General features: G+C 32.1%; 2 protein-coding genes across 3 annotated transcripts in view; one reads left to right on the top strand and one right to left on the bottom strand.

Annotated features, from left to right (window-relative positions):
- The window catches only part of LOC126890385 (prolactin-releasing peptide receptor-like), a 1,660,146-nt gene that overhangs the window by 273,479 nt on the left and 1,370,025 nt on the right, over positions 1-16,642 (bottom strand). The window lies entirely within an intron of this gene.
- The window catches only part of LOC114335607 (putative serine protease K12H4.7), a 69,828-nt gene that overhangs the window by 14,948 nt on the left and 38,238 nt on the right, over positions 1-16,642 (top strand). Inside the window, exons 4-5 of the mRNA XM_050659275.1 lie at positions 1,950-2,185; positions 15,931-16,347. Coding sequence (XP_050515232.1) covers positions 1,950-2,185; positions 15,931-16,347 — 653 coding nt within the window. The remainder of the gene's footprint in view (positions 1-1,949; positions 2,186-15,930; positions 16,348-16,642) is intronic.

Below are 16,642 nucleotides of genomic sequence, written 5' to 3'. Positions count from 1 at the left end.
ATGTCATATTTTTTGTTTCTTGAGGTATCCTCCAACCACTCACAAATTTTCGTAAAAATCGATTAAGGTTCACCGAAATTGAAGGTAATAGTTGATTTTTACCATCAGTGACTGCAATATACAAAAGAAATTGCAATTTAATGATCTACATGCGCGTATTTTGCGAGCTCATAAATAAATTAATAAACGATATGTAGTCGCCAAACAATTAATTGTATTCATTTTAAGTACAACTCTCTCTTAAGCTGGGAAGATGGGGTGGCTTTTTTGAGAGGGGCTGTAGCTCAATAATTAAAATGCGCGTGATTTCTGAGTTTATTCTTAGAATATATAAGCTATTTAAATTATATCCGCGATACGATATATTTTAATAATTCCTCTCAGCATTTTTTTTTAAGTTAAATCAATTACAGGGTTGTTTGGGGGTGAAGGGGATGAGGTCAAAAATCAAAACTATATCACTCCGAGAGCTCATAAACAGCTCGTAATTCGTAAAGATCGATTCAATATGCCTATTTTTAAGTATTGCTGGGGAGCTCATAAATCAGCGCTATTTTTTTTTAATTTTTGCAAGGAGGGGGCAGCTCAACACGGGTGATTTTCCCCCAACGAACGGTCTCTCTTCTTTTTTTTTTCTCAACCAATCCCATCAAATACTCAACCCTGTTTTTTATCCATGACAATGACATTCTTTTTCTTGTGGATTTTTTAATATACAATAGTTTATCCTACGGCAAAATATACAGGGTGTCCAGAAACTCTACCGACAAACGAAGACAGGAGATTCCTCAGATTCCTTAAGACAATTTAACCCAATTAACCTAGTCCGAAAATGCTTCTTAAGGGAGCTAGAGCTCTTTGAAGATGGCGTCATGAAATTAGTTTTTCTTAGATACCTCCACAACGCTTCTATTTAGAAGAACGAAAATTGGTATGCGTATTTACTTTTCAGAGATGAATGGATTTCATTCATTGCAAATTTCTAGTACCGGTCATAGGCGTGCGTTTTGGGTAGAGCAGCGGGTATTTTATCGCATAACTTTTTTGTCGTTAACTTTTATGCATTTTTGACACCGGATTATTAAATTGTGAGGTATTCTAGTACTAAAAGGTACTCTTAATTTAAGTCGGTAGGACACACCGTTTTCTAGAAAAATCGCTTTGAAAGTTTTTCGTTTTTTGAATTTGAAAAAAAAAAATTTAAAGAACTTTTCAACAAAAAACGAAGTATTTTACCAACATAAAGTAAGAGTAACTTTTAGTACTCTAATACCTCATAATTTAATAATCTAGTGTCAAAAATGCTCAAAAATTCAAGACAAAAAGTTATGCTATAAAATAACGGTTGACCTACCCAAAACGGACGCCTATGACCAATACTAAAAATTCGCAATTAATGAAATCGATTTATCTCTGGAATATAAATAATTGTACCAGTTTTCGTCTTTCTAAACAGTTTTTTTTTTAATTTTTTTTTTAATTCAAAAAGCGAAAAATTTTCAAATCGATTTTTCTAGAAAACGGTGTGTCCTACCGCTTTAAAACAAGAGTACCTTTGCAAGAGTACCCTAAGATACTTCCCAATTTAATAATCCAGTATGAGAAATGCATAAAAGTTAAAGATAAAAAAGTTGTGGGATGAAATAACCGTTGCCCTACCCAAAACGGACGCCTATGATCGGTACTAGAAATTTGCAATGGGTGAATTAGATTTATATCTTGAAGATAAATACGCGTACCAATTTTTGTTTTTCTAAATAGAAGCGTTCTGGAGGTATTTAAGAAAAACTAATTACAAGACGCCATCTTCAAAGAGTTCTAGCTTCATTGGGAAATATTTTCGGACTAAGTGAATTGGGTTAAATTATCTTAAAATTATCTGAAGAATATCCTGTCTTCGTTTGTCGGTAGAGTTTCTGGACACCCTGTATAAAAATTTTATTTTTTAGAGATCTAAGTACTGAGAATCTTGTATATTTAACAAGTCAGCAAGCTCTAGCCGATATAGCATTTTTCATTGAAGCTATGAATGAACAACACAACCTGACCGATAATGTAAAATGGATTGTTTTCGGGGGTTCTTACCCCGGAAACTTGGCCGCCTGGGTACGCCAAAAGTACCCCCATTTGGTTCATGGAGCCGTATCTTCAAGTGCACCGCTTCTTGCAAAATTAAATTTTTCAGGTAACCTTTTATAATGGGTATTTCCAAACGTACTATAGTTATTAAGGTACCAAGGGTATTATAAATATAATAACGCTTGAGGTCAATGGTATATACCTGCCCGGTGGTGTATGTACTTAGGCCCGTTGAGCCGAGGGATATACGTTGACCGAAAGCGTTATTATCTATAATACCCGTGGTGCCTTCAACATTTAATGCCCGACTAAATTATTCTTTATATGCAAAAAATTTGAATTGATTCTGAATTAATTAGTTTTCAAATAAGTACATTTACCAGCAATAATAGTCGTAACGTACTTGTGGTAAGCATAGTTTTAATTAGGTTGTTATTTGTCTACTTGACAGTATTTAACTAGTTATTTAAATTTAATGCCCTATGGCGGCATTTTTGAAAATAACGCCCTAGGGCATTATATTATACTTAACTGACTTCGAAATCATGTCATTATTTGTCAAATAATATACCAGTCGGACATTAATTAATTAATAATACAATAAAACTTTGAGAAACAATATTTTAATATTTTTACATCTTTATGTTGTTCTGAAGCTATTTCTTTGTGGCACCTTATACAATTACCTATTTAATATAATATATTTATTTAATAATATTAATAAATTAAACAAATTTTGTTTGTGTTGTTTGGTAAAAAAGTCCTCTAATAATTTAATTTAACCTGACTCATTCATATTGACAATTCAGACATATTATACATTTTAACAATGTAACAACAAAAAGCACAGAACCGTGAAGAGTGGCGAAGAATGGGAGAGAAATATGTCCAGCAGTGGACAGAAGAGGTTAAATGATGATGCTGATGATACTTTTTAAGATAGAAGACTTTAAAATAATTTATATTGACAATATTATTTTTATGAGTTGCGTTCTTGGCGACTTTATTGGAAGATAGTGTATTGGGATACACTGCATCTCAGTAATCATCTTATTACGACAAATTCTTTAATAATTAAATGTCTTTGGTAAAACAAATACGTTTGTTTATAATAAATACGATTGACCTACATTACCACATCAAAGCATGCAGTTTTCACAGTGAGTATTGTTACTTCATCCACCCTTATGGTAGGGGGTAACCACCCCTTAATTATCTGAGGTGGCTCAGAAGCCAAGAGCCATCATATGGCGATCCAAGACCAGGGAAGAACACAGGACTGGTAAACGGGACGAGTATGGAGAAAACCCTAGATAACAGTGTGGTACCTATATAAAAAGAATGGAGACATCAGGCCGACGCGGAGCTGAGGATGGAAAATGGACAATGGTATGGGACGTGTAGCGAGGACTCTTGGTGATACGAACACAGACGTGTAAAAGTGGTAAGTCTATATTATCTGTTCTTATGCTATTTCCACGATATTAGTCCTGATTCGTATAATCATATAATAAAGTAATATAATCGCAATTTAAGATGCACATAATCTTTTAAGTTTTACCTATTTTTATCTACCTATTCTATTTTAATTACCTTATTGGTATTATAGTGATTTTTTTTTCACAAATATTATGGTTATTTATAGGACGCAATGATACATTTTTATATGATTTTTATATACATATTTACTAGAATATATTTTTATCTTTACCGACTTTTTATCCAATTATTATTTTACCTACTGATTTTTATTACATTTTGATTGGTCTACTGATTTTTATGGTGATTTATATTGATTGATATAATGATTTTTATTGCAATTTACTATATTTTTACTATTTTTGACATAATATTTTATATATATTTACTATACCTCGTAAGACTGTCAAATTTATGCGTTCGTTACGAGTACAGAAATAAGGATAGGAAAATTATGAATAAATGAGTAGCAACAAAGTTACTTGGGAAGACTTCGTCAAAATAGTTGAGGAGATTACGCAAGAAGTAACAAGACAAAGTAGAAGGGTCTTGAAGAAGAAAGTGCCTAAATCTAAGGATATACAAGAAGAAGTAACGACACAGTTAATTAAATTGTATAACAAATTCACACACTTAACAAAGAAAAATTGGGAAGCGCTATCGGACAGACAAAGAGAAGCGTGCAACAAATATTTCGGAAGAATAAGAGACAAAATTATACGCTCATTTCAAGCTGTAAACTTAAGAACAGTAGTTCCAAGTTCAATACATCAGCCAATCGACAAAGAAGTAGAGGAAGAACAAAGTGACGAAGAAGTAGAAGAGGAAAAAAGTGACGAAGAGATAGAGGAAAAAATTAACGAGGAAATAGAAGAGGGAAAAGGCGACGTAAAACAAGATATAAAAATATTAAACATGGCTCTGACAATTAACGAATTTTTGAATATTGCAAGCAACGTATTGCCGAACGAGTTTGATGGAAGCGCAGGTAAACTACAACCATTTTTAGACGCATTAGAACTACTAGGAAAAATAGGAGAAGGACATGAAGAAACAGCGATAACATTAATAAAAACAAGATTGACCAATAAGGCTAGAAACCAGATAACTACAGAGGATACGATCCCACTTATAGCCGCGGCACTGAAGAAAGAATTAAGAGACGACAATCCGAAAACGATAATAGACAAGTTAGCAAAGAAAGGACAAGGAAGCAAAGATGCAGCAGTGTACGCATCTGAAGTAGAGGAACTAGCGGAACAGTTGAAGGTAGCATACATAGCAGAAGGAATGCCATTGGAATTAGCGAAAAAATACACAACGGAAACAGTTGTAGCAACAATGAAACGAAACGTTAATACGGATAGAGCTAAGTTAATACTGGAGGCAGGTAACTTCACAACACCGCAGGAAGTAGTATCTAAATTTTTATCGATTGATACGACAGAGGAGAACACACAGGGAAGAGTGTTCAATTATAGGATGAACTATGAATATAGGAGAGGACAACAGCAATATCGAAGACGATACCATAACAAATACGATAGAGGAAGAAGAAATAACTTCGGACAACGGAATGAGGGAGAAGCAACAGAAAACCAACGGAATTATTCGAACAGAGGATATAGAAAATTTAACAACCAAACGTACAGAGGGAACCAGAGAGGAGGACGTAACAGAAACGTAAGGCTACTTGAGTTAGAGGACAGCCAAGAGGAACCAGAAAACCAGCAGTTGGGATTCTGAATGAACGAAACAAGAAAAGTACACAGTCAGAAGTGGAATATAATATTTACAACTTCGACTTAAACCTAACGAATTTTGTACGAATGAAAACAGGAATCCTAGAAAACACAAATACCTTTATCATAGACACAGGAGCCGATATTTCAATACTGAAATGTTCACAAGATTTTATGAAGGAACATGTGAAACCAAACACAAAGGCGAAAATACAAGGAGTAACTAAAGGAGATTACAAACAATGGGAAAAGTTGAAACAACACTAGAAGTAAAAGGATCTCGATTTGAGCATATCTTTCAATTAGTTGAACCTAGCTTTCTTATTCCAACCGACGGAATCATCGGGAGAGACTTTATTTCAAACTTTCAATGCATACTAGACTACGCTAACCTTAAAATTCACATTAAAGAGGACAACGATTGTTACATTAGTACGAACATTTTGGATAATATAGATAATGACATGATAATAATACCGCCCAGATGTGAAATTTACAGAATCGTAAAAATTTTTCAAACGCTGAAGAATGACACGATAGTGAAACAACAGGAAATACAACCAGGAATATTCATAGCGACAGCAATTATTTCAAGAATAATCCGTACATCAAAATTTTGAACACAACCTACGAAACAATAAAAGTAGAGACAAACGCAATCAAAACATTAGACATTAAATTATTCAATATATATAGACTAACCAACGACAGCAAGGACAGGAAAAAGGAATTACGGGAATGATTGAAGTTAGACATTCCAGAATACATACGCGATAAGTGCGATCTTTATGCGAATATTATTCAGATATATTCTCCCTAAGGCATGACATGCTAACATGTAACAACTTCTACGAGCAGAAACTGAGAGTTAAAGACCAAACTCCGGTATATATTAAAAACTATAGGACACCTCATGCACAAACAGAGGAATTAAACCGACAAGTACAAAAACTGAGAGACCAAGGAATAATAGAACCGTCCACATCAGAATACAACATCCCAGTAGTGCTGGTACCAAAAAAAGCGAGAGATGAAAATAAAGCATGGATATTATGCATAGATTTTAGACAACTGAACAAGAAAATAGTCACAGACAAATTTACTTTACCAAGGATAGACTCGATATTAGATCAACTAGGAAGAGCAAAATGGTTTTCAGTTATAGACTTAATGTCAGGTTTTCACCAGATACCATTAGAAAAATCATCGAGAAAATACACATCGTTTAGCACGGAAAATGGAGCATTTCAATTTACGAGATTACCTTTTGGATTAAATGTAAGCCCAAATAGCTTTTCAAGGATGATGTCAATAGCATTTTCAGGATTAACACCGGACAAAGCATTTCTTTACATGGACGATATAGTAGTAATAGGAATATCTAAAAAACATCACCTAGACAACCTGAAAAAGACATTCGAGACATGTCGAAAATTCAATCTGAAACTTAACCCAGGAAAATGTCAATTTTTTAGAAGAGAAGTAACATATTTAGGTCATGATCTTTCCCAGGAAGGAGTATCACCAGACAAAGCGAAATATGCAACGATTGAACAATACCCGACACCTAAGACAGCGGAAGAAACAAAAATATTCGTAGCATTTTGTAACTATTATAGACGTTTTATTCAAAATTTTGCTGAAATATGCAGACCACTCAACAGATTATCAAGAAAAGGAGTAGAATTTTTTTGGTCAGAAGAATGTGAAAAAGCATTCAATAAGCTTAAATCATCTCTGATGAAGCCACCGATCCTAAAATATCCAGATTTCAATAAACAATTCATCCTAACAACAGACGCATCCAACGAGAGTTGTTCAGCAATTTTATGTCAAGATTATAACGGAATAGACCTACCAATAGCATACGCATCAAGAAGTTTAAATAAAGGAGAATGTAATAAACCTATAATCGTTAAGGAATTACTAGCGATTCATTGGGGAATTAATCATTTCAAATGTTATTTATATGGAGCACCAACATTTTTAGTCAAAACGGGTCATAAACCACTAACACATTTATTGGCAATGAAAGAACCAACTTCGAAACTTACAAGAATCAGATTAGATTTAGAGGAATACGATTTCGAAATAGAGTATATAACAGGGAAAAATAACTATGCAGACAGTCTTTTAAGAATAACATTACATCAACTAAAGAACCTATACATAGACAATACCCATATATTAGCTATAACACGAGCTCAAGCAAGAGAAAAAAAAGAAGGAAGCAAGGCAAACGAAGGCAGAAAGTGAACTCACACTACAGCCAGAAGCCCCCAAACAGACAGTAAGAAAGGTACTAAATAATTTAGAGGCGCATAGACTACCAATTTTGTCTTTTGGAGCAGAACTAATCTTACCAAGACTAAGCATTAGGGTCAAAAACAAAATAAAGTGCAGCAAGAGCATAGCCACAGGATTCAATCATTTTGATTTAAACCAAATGTTGGCACAGCTTGATAAGCTGGCGGTAGAGAATGCAGTACGTAAAGTAAAAATATACGTAAACGATATTATTTTTAAAGTGTGCACAATTGAGGAATTTATTAAACAAGGAAACGAAATATTGAAGAATGTAGAAATATACATATGTGAAGTACCAGAAACAATAGAAGATGACAAAGAAAAACACAAGTTAATAGAAGAATTCATAATCATCCGATGTTAAACAATGTCATAAATGTCAAATTATCAAAACAAATTTTGTAACAAATTTTCAAAAGAAAATATTTACAGCCACCAAAAATACAGTGAGTTAAAATTGAAAAATCATCAAAATTCATTTATCGCATTTTGGCATAAAATTTGATTTTTGAACCTGTTCTACTAATTCTAGAAAAAAATAAACTCCATATTTGGATTACGAGACCTCGAAAACATAAGGAATGACGAAAATTTGTTATTCACTTTAAAGTTGATTTTTGTGGTCGGTATAACGTAATTTTAGGAGTTGCTGCCGGTCGCCAAGCGCGCCCACTATTCAGTCAGTCGACTACGCCCGATATTTTTTACTTTAGTCGGAACGCAAAATACTTTTTGTTTATAACACTACTGTTTAAACAATTTTTAACATTTTTTCTTGCTAAAAACTTTGTTAAAAACTTTGACTTTTCTTATAAAATATTGGTTAATTTCAGATCTTAGCGTTGTTAATTAACGTAACAGTGATTTTTTCAAAAAAAAGGGGCTATCTCAGACCCCAAGGGTCGTACGACCTAAAATTTTTTTTTACAAGTTGTGTATTTTAACCAGCTTTCCGTATTTTTTATTGCCATTTAATTTGATCTAATTTCTACGAAATTATTGTAATTGTTTATAAGCTTAAAAACTGCTATTTATTAACAAATAATTTTGTGTACGTATATGTCATCTTTTTTTACTTTTTTTTTTTCATACGCTGTTAGTATACATCTTAACGAAGGAAATGAGCCCCGGATTATTGAGATACATTCAGCCATATTAACTGGACCAGCCTCAGAACTTAGCTCGTTTTTCAAAAAATTTTATAAACAAATTCAATTTTGCGAAAACTATTTAACAGACCTGGACCATTTTTTGTACACCATTCAAACACCATAATGCCCTCAATTTTAGTTATATTAAAACACATTCTAATAAACAATAAAATTGTTATTAACAATATTCAAAAACAGTGATTTTGTCTTCCGTTTTGCAATAACTTTTTTGTTTATTAACCGATTTTCATTTAGCATATCTCATTCGATGTATCTTTTTTTTATAAAAAAGTTATCTGTGGACGTCAAATTTCTAAATAAACAAGTTTTTAAGTTATGAGCAAAAAACTAAGTTTGACGTTTTGATTGTTTATTTAAAAAATGTTCCACTAAAAAATTGATGAATCCCAAGATGGTAGTCTTTTTGTAATATCTCATACTACACATTTCAACTATCAAACCTCGTCTTTTCCGTTATGTCTAGAAAAAACCTAACTTGATTGGCCTATATGTCTGAAGAGCCAATAAGAATAAGTCAGATTAAATTAAATTACATGCTACAATTTTTATTAACGTATAAGTCGTCCTAGAAAAGCAACATATTGACAATATCATTTGAAAGTCATCTACTTTAAAATGTATAATATACCTATGTCTGAAGAGACAATAAGAATAAGTCAGATTAAATTAAATTACATGCTACAATTTTTATGACGGATATTCTTAACGTATAAGTCGTCCTAGGAAAGCAACATATTGACAATATCATTTGAAAGTCATCTACTTTAAAATGGATAATATACCTATGTCTGAAGAGCCAATAAGAATAAGTCAGATTGAATATTAAGTCAGATAAATTAGGTATTAGAAGAATTTTTTTACCAAACAACATAAACAAAATTTGTTTAATTTTTAAATGTTATATTGTATTTCGATAATAATTTCCGAAGTGGAAGTAAATAAATTTAATTTCATCTTATTCGCTAAATTGTGGCTTATTCCCCAAGTAAAATAGTAAATTTTACATCTTTATTTAATCAATTTGTTTATATACTCACCGACAAAAATATTGCATAATCTTAATATAACAAGTAAAGTGAAGTTTTTTGTGTTGCTATGCTTAGCCCCCCAGTGTCATAGGAATAGGATTTTTTTCCGAATGCAATGTTTTATAGTGCTCGATCGAGCACTGAATGAGCAATGATTTGAATCTAATATGGGCTATTTAGTAACCATGTAATTTTTAAATTGAATCTCATCAAGGTAAGTATTAACACACTATTCTAGCACATAAAGATATGCATTATCGTGCTTTAGCACGAATATATCATATCCAATATGGTTGACAAATAGCAAAACATGATCTATGTTTTTAATGTACATTTTAGCTGTCATTCTCCCAATCACCTCCACAAGTTTGGTATATCTTTCCAAGAAATACCAGTTTCCAGTCCATAGCACTATACCGCCCCACGAAAATTAACGCTCGGTATGAGGTTATATCTGCTATATCGTTCACCATATGGAAGCGAGATTGACAAAACCTTTATCTACAGAATAGTTAGCGAACGGTATGTCTGTTGTAACCTCATGCATTTAGTGGTGGCGACATAGTGCTATTGAGCGGAATTACTCTGAAAGGACACCACTCCAAACGTGTGGAGGTGATTGGGTGGATGCCAACTAGCATATATATACATTAAAAATATTTTAGAAATGCTCGATAACGCACGTCCTTATGTCGCTAGAATTAGTCCAGAGTAATAAGAATTTTCTCGGGACACTCACAGATCCAGGTAGCTGACTACTTTTTTAGTTATTGTAGACCTATAGGAAGAAAACCTACCTGTTTCCTGCCTAAAGTTCGCGTCCGTTTTTTAATTATTAACAATTTAGTGCAAAAATGGCGATTTTTTCGATTTTTTGCACTCCATTCAAAAGATAAATAGTTGACATAAAATTACAAAATTCAGTTTTTTAGAACATTGAAAATCGTTCAAAATGCCGATTTTTGAAAGTTAAAAAGTTAATTTGTGGCTACTCAAACTGCAAAATAAGTGAAAATGGTTATTTGTTAATAACTTTTACTAAAACTACCTTAGAACTTTAATGTTTCATCCAAAGTTGGGTATTGGCGTAGGTACTTAACAAACCTTCAAAATTTGAGACCAGTCCATTAATTAGTTTAAGAGTTGTTCTATTTGTTTATCTCAGAGACCTTTACTTTTCAATAAGATAAGACAGAAAATAATGAAGATAGTTTGCCAAAGTCTGAGTATGCCAAATGAAAGTAGAACAGTGATAGTATCAAAATTTATTAAAAAAGATAAAAAATAATTATTACATATTATCAAAAATCCTAATACCAAATTTTTGAAATTTCGTATTTTATAAACATTTAGAATAACTTTAAAAATGTTGTCCGTAGAAACAATATTTTTATATATTCGAAAAGACAGTATTTCAACACGAATTTTCAAATAAAAAATTTAGCCTGGGTTCATTTGGGACAAAGTTAGCCATATTTTTTTTAAATTCATAGCTAATTTGTTTATAACATCTTAGGAATCTCATTAATGCCATTTTAAAGAATGAGATTTGTATTTTTGCTTAAAAAAATTGCACAAACATTTTACCTTCACAGCACCCTCTACGATTTTTCAAAAATGTAGTTCAAACGATTACTAGGAGGAACCTACAAATCTATCGAGTTAAAATACCGAAAAAACAATTTCAAACGAATATAATTTTCTGTATCTCCGGATCAACTCAATGGGTTTTGATCTTTCTTTTTTAATTTGTATGTAATTTCTACGTACATTACAAACATGCATATGTTTATAAATTTATTAATTAATAAACAGTCTAATTTGTTTAAACAATGCTTGAAAAAATATTTTTTACAAAAATCTATTTTTTAATCATATTATCATTAATGATCACAGAAAAAGTTAAAGTACACTTTAATAAATAAATGGTTTTTATTAGAAAATTATTTATTAAAGATAATTTATTTATTAAATTATACCTTAACTTTTTCTATGATCAATAACGGTAGTATGATTAAAATAATGAATTTTTGAGAAAAAATAATTTTTTGTATAATAATAATAATTTTTTGTAATAATAATTGTACACACCACTCTGTAGTTGCTTTCTCTTTCGGCTTTTATTGTTTTTAATATGTTTGCTTAAGTTGTTGATAGTTCTGAAAGCTGGTGTTATTCCTTTCTTTTTTATGTATCTGGCTATTTTTGTTGTTATTTTGCCAGTATATGTGAGAGAGCAGAAGTTACTGGGTTCTTTCTGTGGTGGTGGATACACTAATTTCAAGGCTTTCTTATGGAGTTTTTGGTTTAAAATGTTGTTAACTGTTTGTTCGTTATAGCCATTGTTTACTGCTATTTGTCTAATGATATTTAGTTCTGTCTCGAAGTTATTTTTTGTCAGAGGAATTTCTGTCAGTCTATGTATCATGCTATGGTAGGCTGCTAATTTGTGTTGTGTAGGATGGGATGATGAATTGTGTATAGTTGTGTCAGTATGGGTAGGTTTATGATATACGGAGAACTCATGTTTGTTGTGTAGTCTGGTAATCGTTACATCTAGAAAGTTTATGAAATTATTCTGTTCTGTTTCTATCGTGAACTCAATATTACTATGAAGTGAATTAATGTATGATAGAAATTGGTCAAGTTGTCTGTTAGTTCCTGTAAAGCAGACTAGTATGTCATCCACGTATCTCCACCAATATAAGAACTGTTTAAATACGGGGTGTTTAGAAATTGTTGTTTCAAGTTGGTTCATAAATATATCTGATAGTAATGGGCTTAGAGGATTACCCATAATAAGTCCTGCACTGTTTTTTTGTGTAAATTTGATTATTGAATTCAAAATAGCCTTGATTTATGCAAATTTCCTTAGTTAAAAACCTTTTAGAACATAATAGTACAAATCCGATCATTGCATCTGAAATTTTACACCTTCTTGAAATTTGCATAAATCAAGACTATTTTGAATTCACTAATCAAATTTACACAAACAACAGTGCAGGACTTATTATGGGTAATCCTCTAAGCCCATTACTATCAGATATATTTATGAACCAACTTGAAACAACAATTTCTAAACACCCCGTATTTAAACAGTTCTTATATTGGTGGAGATACGTGGATGACATACTAGTCTGCTTTACAGGAACTAACAGACAACTTGACCAATTTCTATCATACATTAATTCACTTCATAGTAATATTGAGTTCACGATAGAAACAGAACAGAATAATTCCATAAACTTTCTAGATGTAACGATTACCAGACTACACAACAAACATGAGTTCTCCGTATATCATAAAGCTACCCATACTGACACAACTATACACAATTTATCATCCCATCCTACACAACACAAATTAGCAGCCTACCATAGCATGATACATAGACTGACAGAAATTCCTCTGACAAAAAATAACTTCGAGACAGAACTAAATATCATTAGACAAATAGCAGTAAACAATGGCTATAACGAACAAACAGTTAACAACATTTTAAACCAAAAACTCCATAAGAATTCCTTGAAATTAGTGTATCAACCATCACAGAAAGAACCCAGTACCTTCTGCTCTCTCACATATACTGGCAAAATAACAACAAAAATAGCCAGATACATAAAAAAGAAAGGAATAACACCAGCTTTCAGAACTAACAACAACTTAAGCAAACATATTAAAAACAATAAAAGCCGAAAGAGAAAGCAACTACAGAGTGGTGTGTACAAACTAACTTGTGGTGACTGTCCGAAAACTTACATCGGTCAAACTGGCAGAACTTTTGACAAACGGATAGCAGAACACAAAAGGGCTTTCAACAATAGAAAAACAGACACTTCTACATACGCACTTCACCTTCTAGATCATAATCATTCTTTTAATGAATAGTTTCAAATTCTACATATTCAAAATAAAGGCCTTAAGCTATCACTTTTAGAATCAATGGAAATTAATAAATTGAAAAATACAGATATAATTCTGAATGACCAACTCGAGACAAACAGCTCCCCACTCCGCAACCTCTTCAGTTAAAGACTTAAAAAGGCAAACACATTGTAAAATATATCACTTGAGAAAGGCACTTTGCCGAAACAGCTGTAGTAATAACATAGTTGTAATAAATTTTGTGGAAGTATAGAAAATAAACGTTTTTCAGTGTTTTATTGTGAGATAAAATGATAGTAGTTTTAAGTTGCTTTTTGTAGTTTTTGAACTCGTGCATTTGTCGGCTCCCAGCTTCTCCTTCACTTACCACGACTAGTAACCAATTGGACTACATTTTTAAAAATTTGTGTATACTACCAGATTTTCTAATATGTAAAATGATTTTTTCTACCGACAATATTTTTAAAGTTATTCTAAATGTTTATAAACTACAAAATTTCACAAATTTGGTATTAGGATTTTTGACTATATTAGATCTTTTATCTTTAGTTTTTATCCTTTTTTAGTACATTTTGATAGCATCAGTTTTCTACATTATTTTCTGTGTTACGTTATTGACAAAATAAAGGTGTCTGGGATAAACAATAAATAATTAGAATAACTCTTAAAATAATTAAGGGATCGGTCTCAAATTTTGAGGGTTTGTTAAGTACCCCAATACCCAACTTTTGGTGAAAAACTAATAATTAAAAAACGGACGCGAACTCTAGGCAGGAAACAGGTAGGTTTTCTTCCTATAGGTCTACAATAACTAAAAATATAGTCAGCTACCTGGATCTTTGAGTATCCCGAACATGGTCCGTTTCTAGCTTATTACCCTGGAGTAAATAGTGAACATTTACCTTGACGAGAGTCAATTTAAAAATTATATTGGCCACCATATTGCCCATAACAGATATAAATCCGATTGAGCATTTTAGTCCTGTCGCCAGGGGTGGTACAACGGCCTCCTTTATTTAGATGGACTTACCCAAGTTTTTTTTATATATTTTGACCCGTAGAATGCGAATTTTTTGGGTAACAATTGATCCGGATGTCGACAAGATTGTTATAAACAAAGAACTTGAGGAATTACACAACAGCGATTTTTCGCAAAACAAAACTTTTTTTTTTGTATTTTTTGGGTCATTCTAAGCAAAAAATGTTCTGACAAGTCTTTTCGTAGGATACATAGTTTTAGAGATAAACGCGGTTTAACTTTCAATAAATCGAAAAATTGCAATTTTTGTACCCGAATAACTTTTAACCAAAAAATAAAATAGCAATTCTGCTTACTGCATTTTTGAAAACTCAAGTCAAATTGTACCGGTTTAACTAGCTATAAACAAATAGTATTTCCCGTGCCCAATGCAAGCGTTTTAATGCATGCTACGTAGAAATTGAGTGTTTGTAGGCGCGCCTACTCGTTCGATTTTAAATGAGAGATGCATTTAAAACATCACTCAAGCACTATGTATTTATAGCGTTGTTTAACAATAAAAAAAATAATTTTTAGCAATGCAAATAATCACAACCGATAGAATTTGACTTGAACTTTCAAATTCGGTAAGCAGAATTGCTATTTTTATTTTTTAATCAACAGTTATTTGGGTTCAAAAATTGTAATTTTTTGATTTTTTTAAAGTTCAACCGCGTTTGTCTCGAAAACTATGCATCCTACAAAAAACTTGTAGGAACATTTTTTGCTTAGAATGACCCAGAAAATACGAAAAAGCGTTTCGTTTTGCAAAAAATCGCTGTTATGTAATTCCTAAATTTCTTTGTTTAAAACAATCTTTTCGACATCCGGATCAACTGTTACCCAAAAAAATCGTGTTCTACGGGTCAAAATACATAAAAAACTTGGGTAAGTCCATCTGAATAAAGGAGGCTGTTGTACCCCGTCCCCCTGGCGACAGGACTATTTAGTAGAAAGAAATTATATTTATATGACACAGGGGGTATTAAGGATTACAGCTCAAAAAAATTAACTTCACATGATGATTTAAAAATATGTAACATTTTTATCCGTGAGAGTTATATTATAATGAGAATAATAAATAACCACTAGTTAACTGTTTAACATTTACATTGTGCCCTTAAATGGTATCACGGATTTATTATTTCATAATGTTAATCAACCATCCGCATATACTATCTTTATACCATGCATTTATAGTTTTATTTTCTTTATTTTAGAATACTATAATGTGGTAGTAGATTCTCTACGAGCCAGTAACGACAATTGTCCCACAATCATAAAGGAAAGTTTTTCGCAAGTTGAAGCTCTTCTGCTCACCGAAGATGGCCAGAGAAATCTTAACAAACTATTCAATTTGTGTGGTGATATAACTGAGAACGTTAATAACTCTTTGGATATGTCTACCTTCTTCTTGAGATTGTCGTCTCAATTCGCCGAGGCTGCTCAGTATAATGAAAATAACAGTTTGGACACGTTGTGTAATATTATGTTAAACGAGTCTATTGGACCCGAGATCAACCGTTTGGCAGCTGTTTATAATTCTACGTACATTGAAAATTATTGTTTTAATTACAATTATGATACAATGATTGAGGGACCGAGAAACATAAGTTGGAGCAGTCATGACCGCAGCTGTAAATATTATATTATACCTATTTATTATAAATATTATAATTTTATTATTTTATACTGGTTTTCAAGGGTAAGAGTAACTTGTCAGAAAAGAAACTAATTTGTAATGCATATTTTACTAATGGTAGGGGAGCACAAGCGGGATTTTTGCAGTTACTCGAGCGCGTCAGATTATTACATGGAGAGAAACCTTGTACCCTGAAAACGTATCTCTACCATATATTGGCTCTTAATGCAGGGGAGTTCGTTAAGGGGAGGCCGAACAAAAAAATCTATCCTTAGAAAAACTCGAAATCA

The sequence above is a fragment of the Diabrotica virgifera genome, chromosome 8 (genome assembly GCF_917563875.1).
Source record: "Diabrotica virgifera virgifera chromosome 8, PGI_DIABVI_V3a".
NCBI classification, from domain to species: domain Eukaryota; kingdom Metazoa; phylum Arthropoda; class Insecta; order Coleoptera; family Chrysomelidae; genus Diabrotica; species Diabrotica virgifera.
Note: the sequence above shows the minus strand (reverse complement) of the source record. Positions and strands in the feature narration are given on the sequence as shown.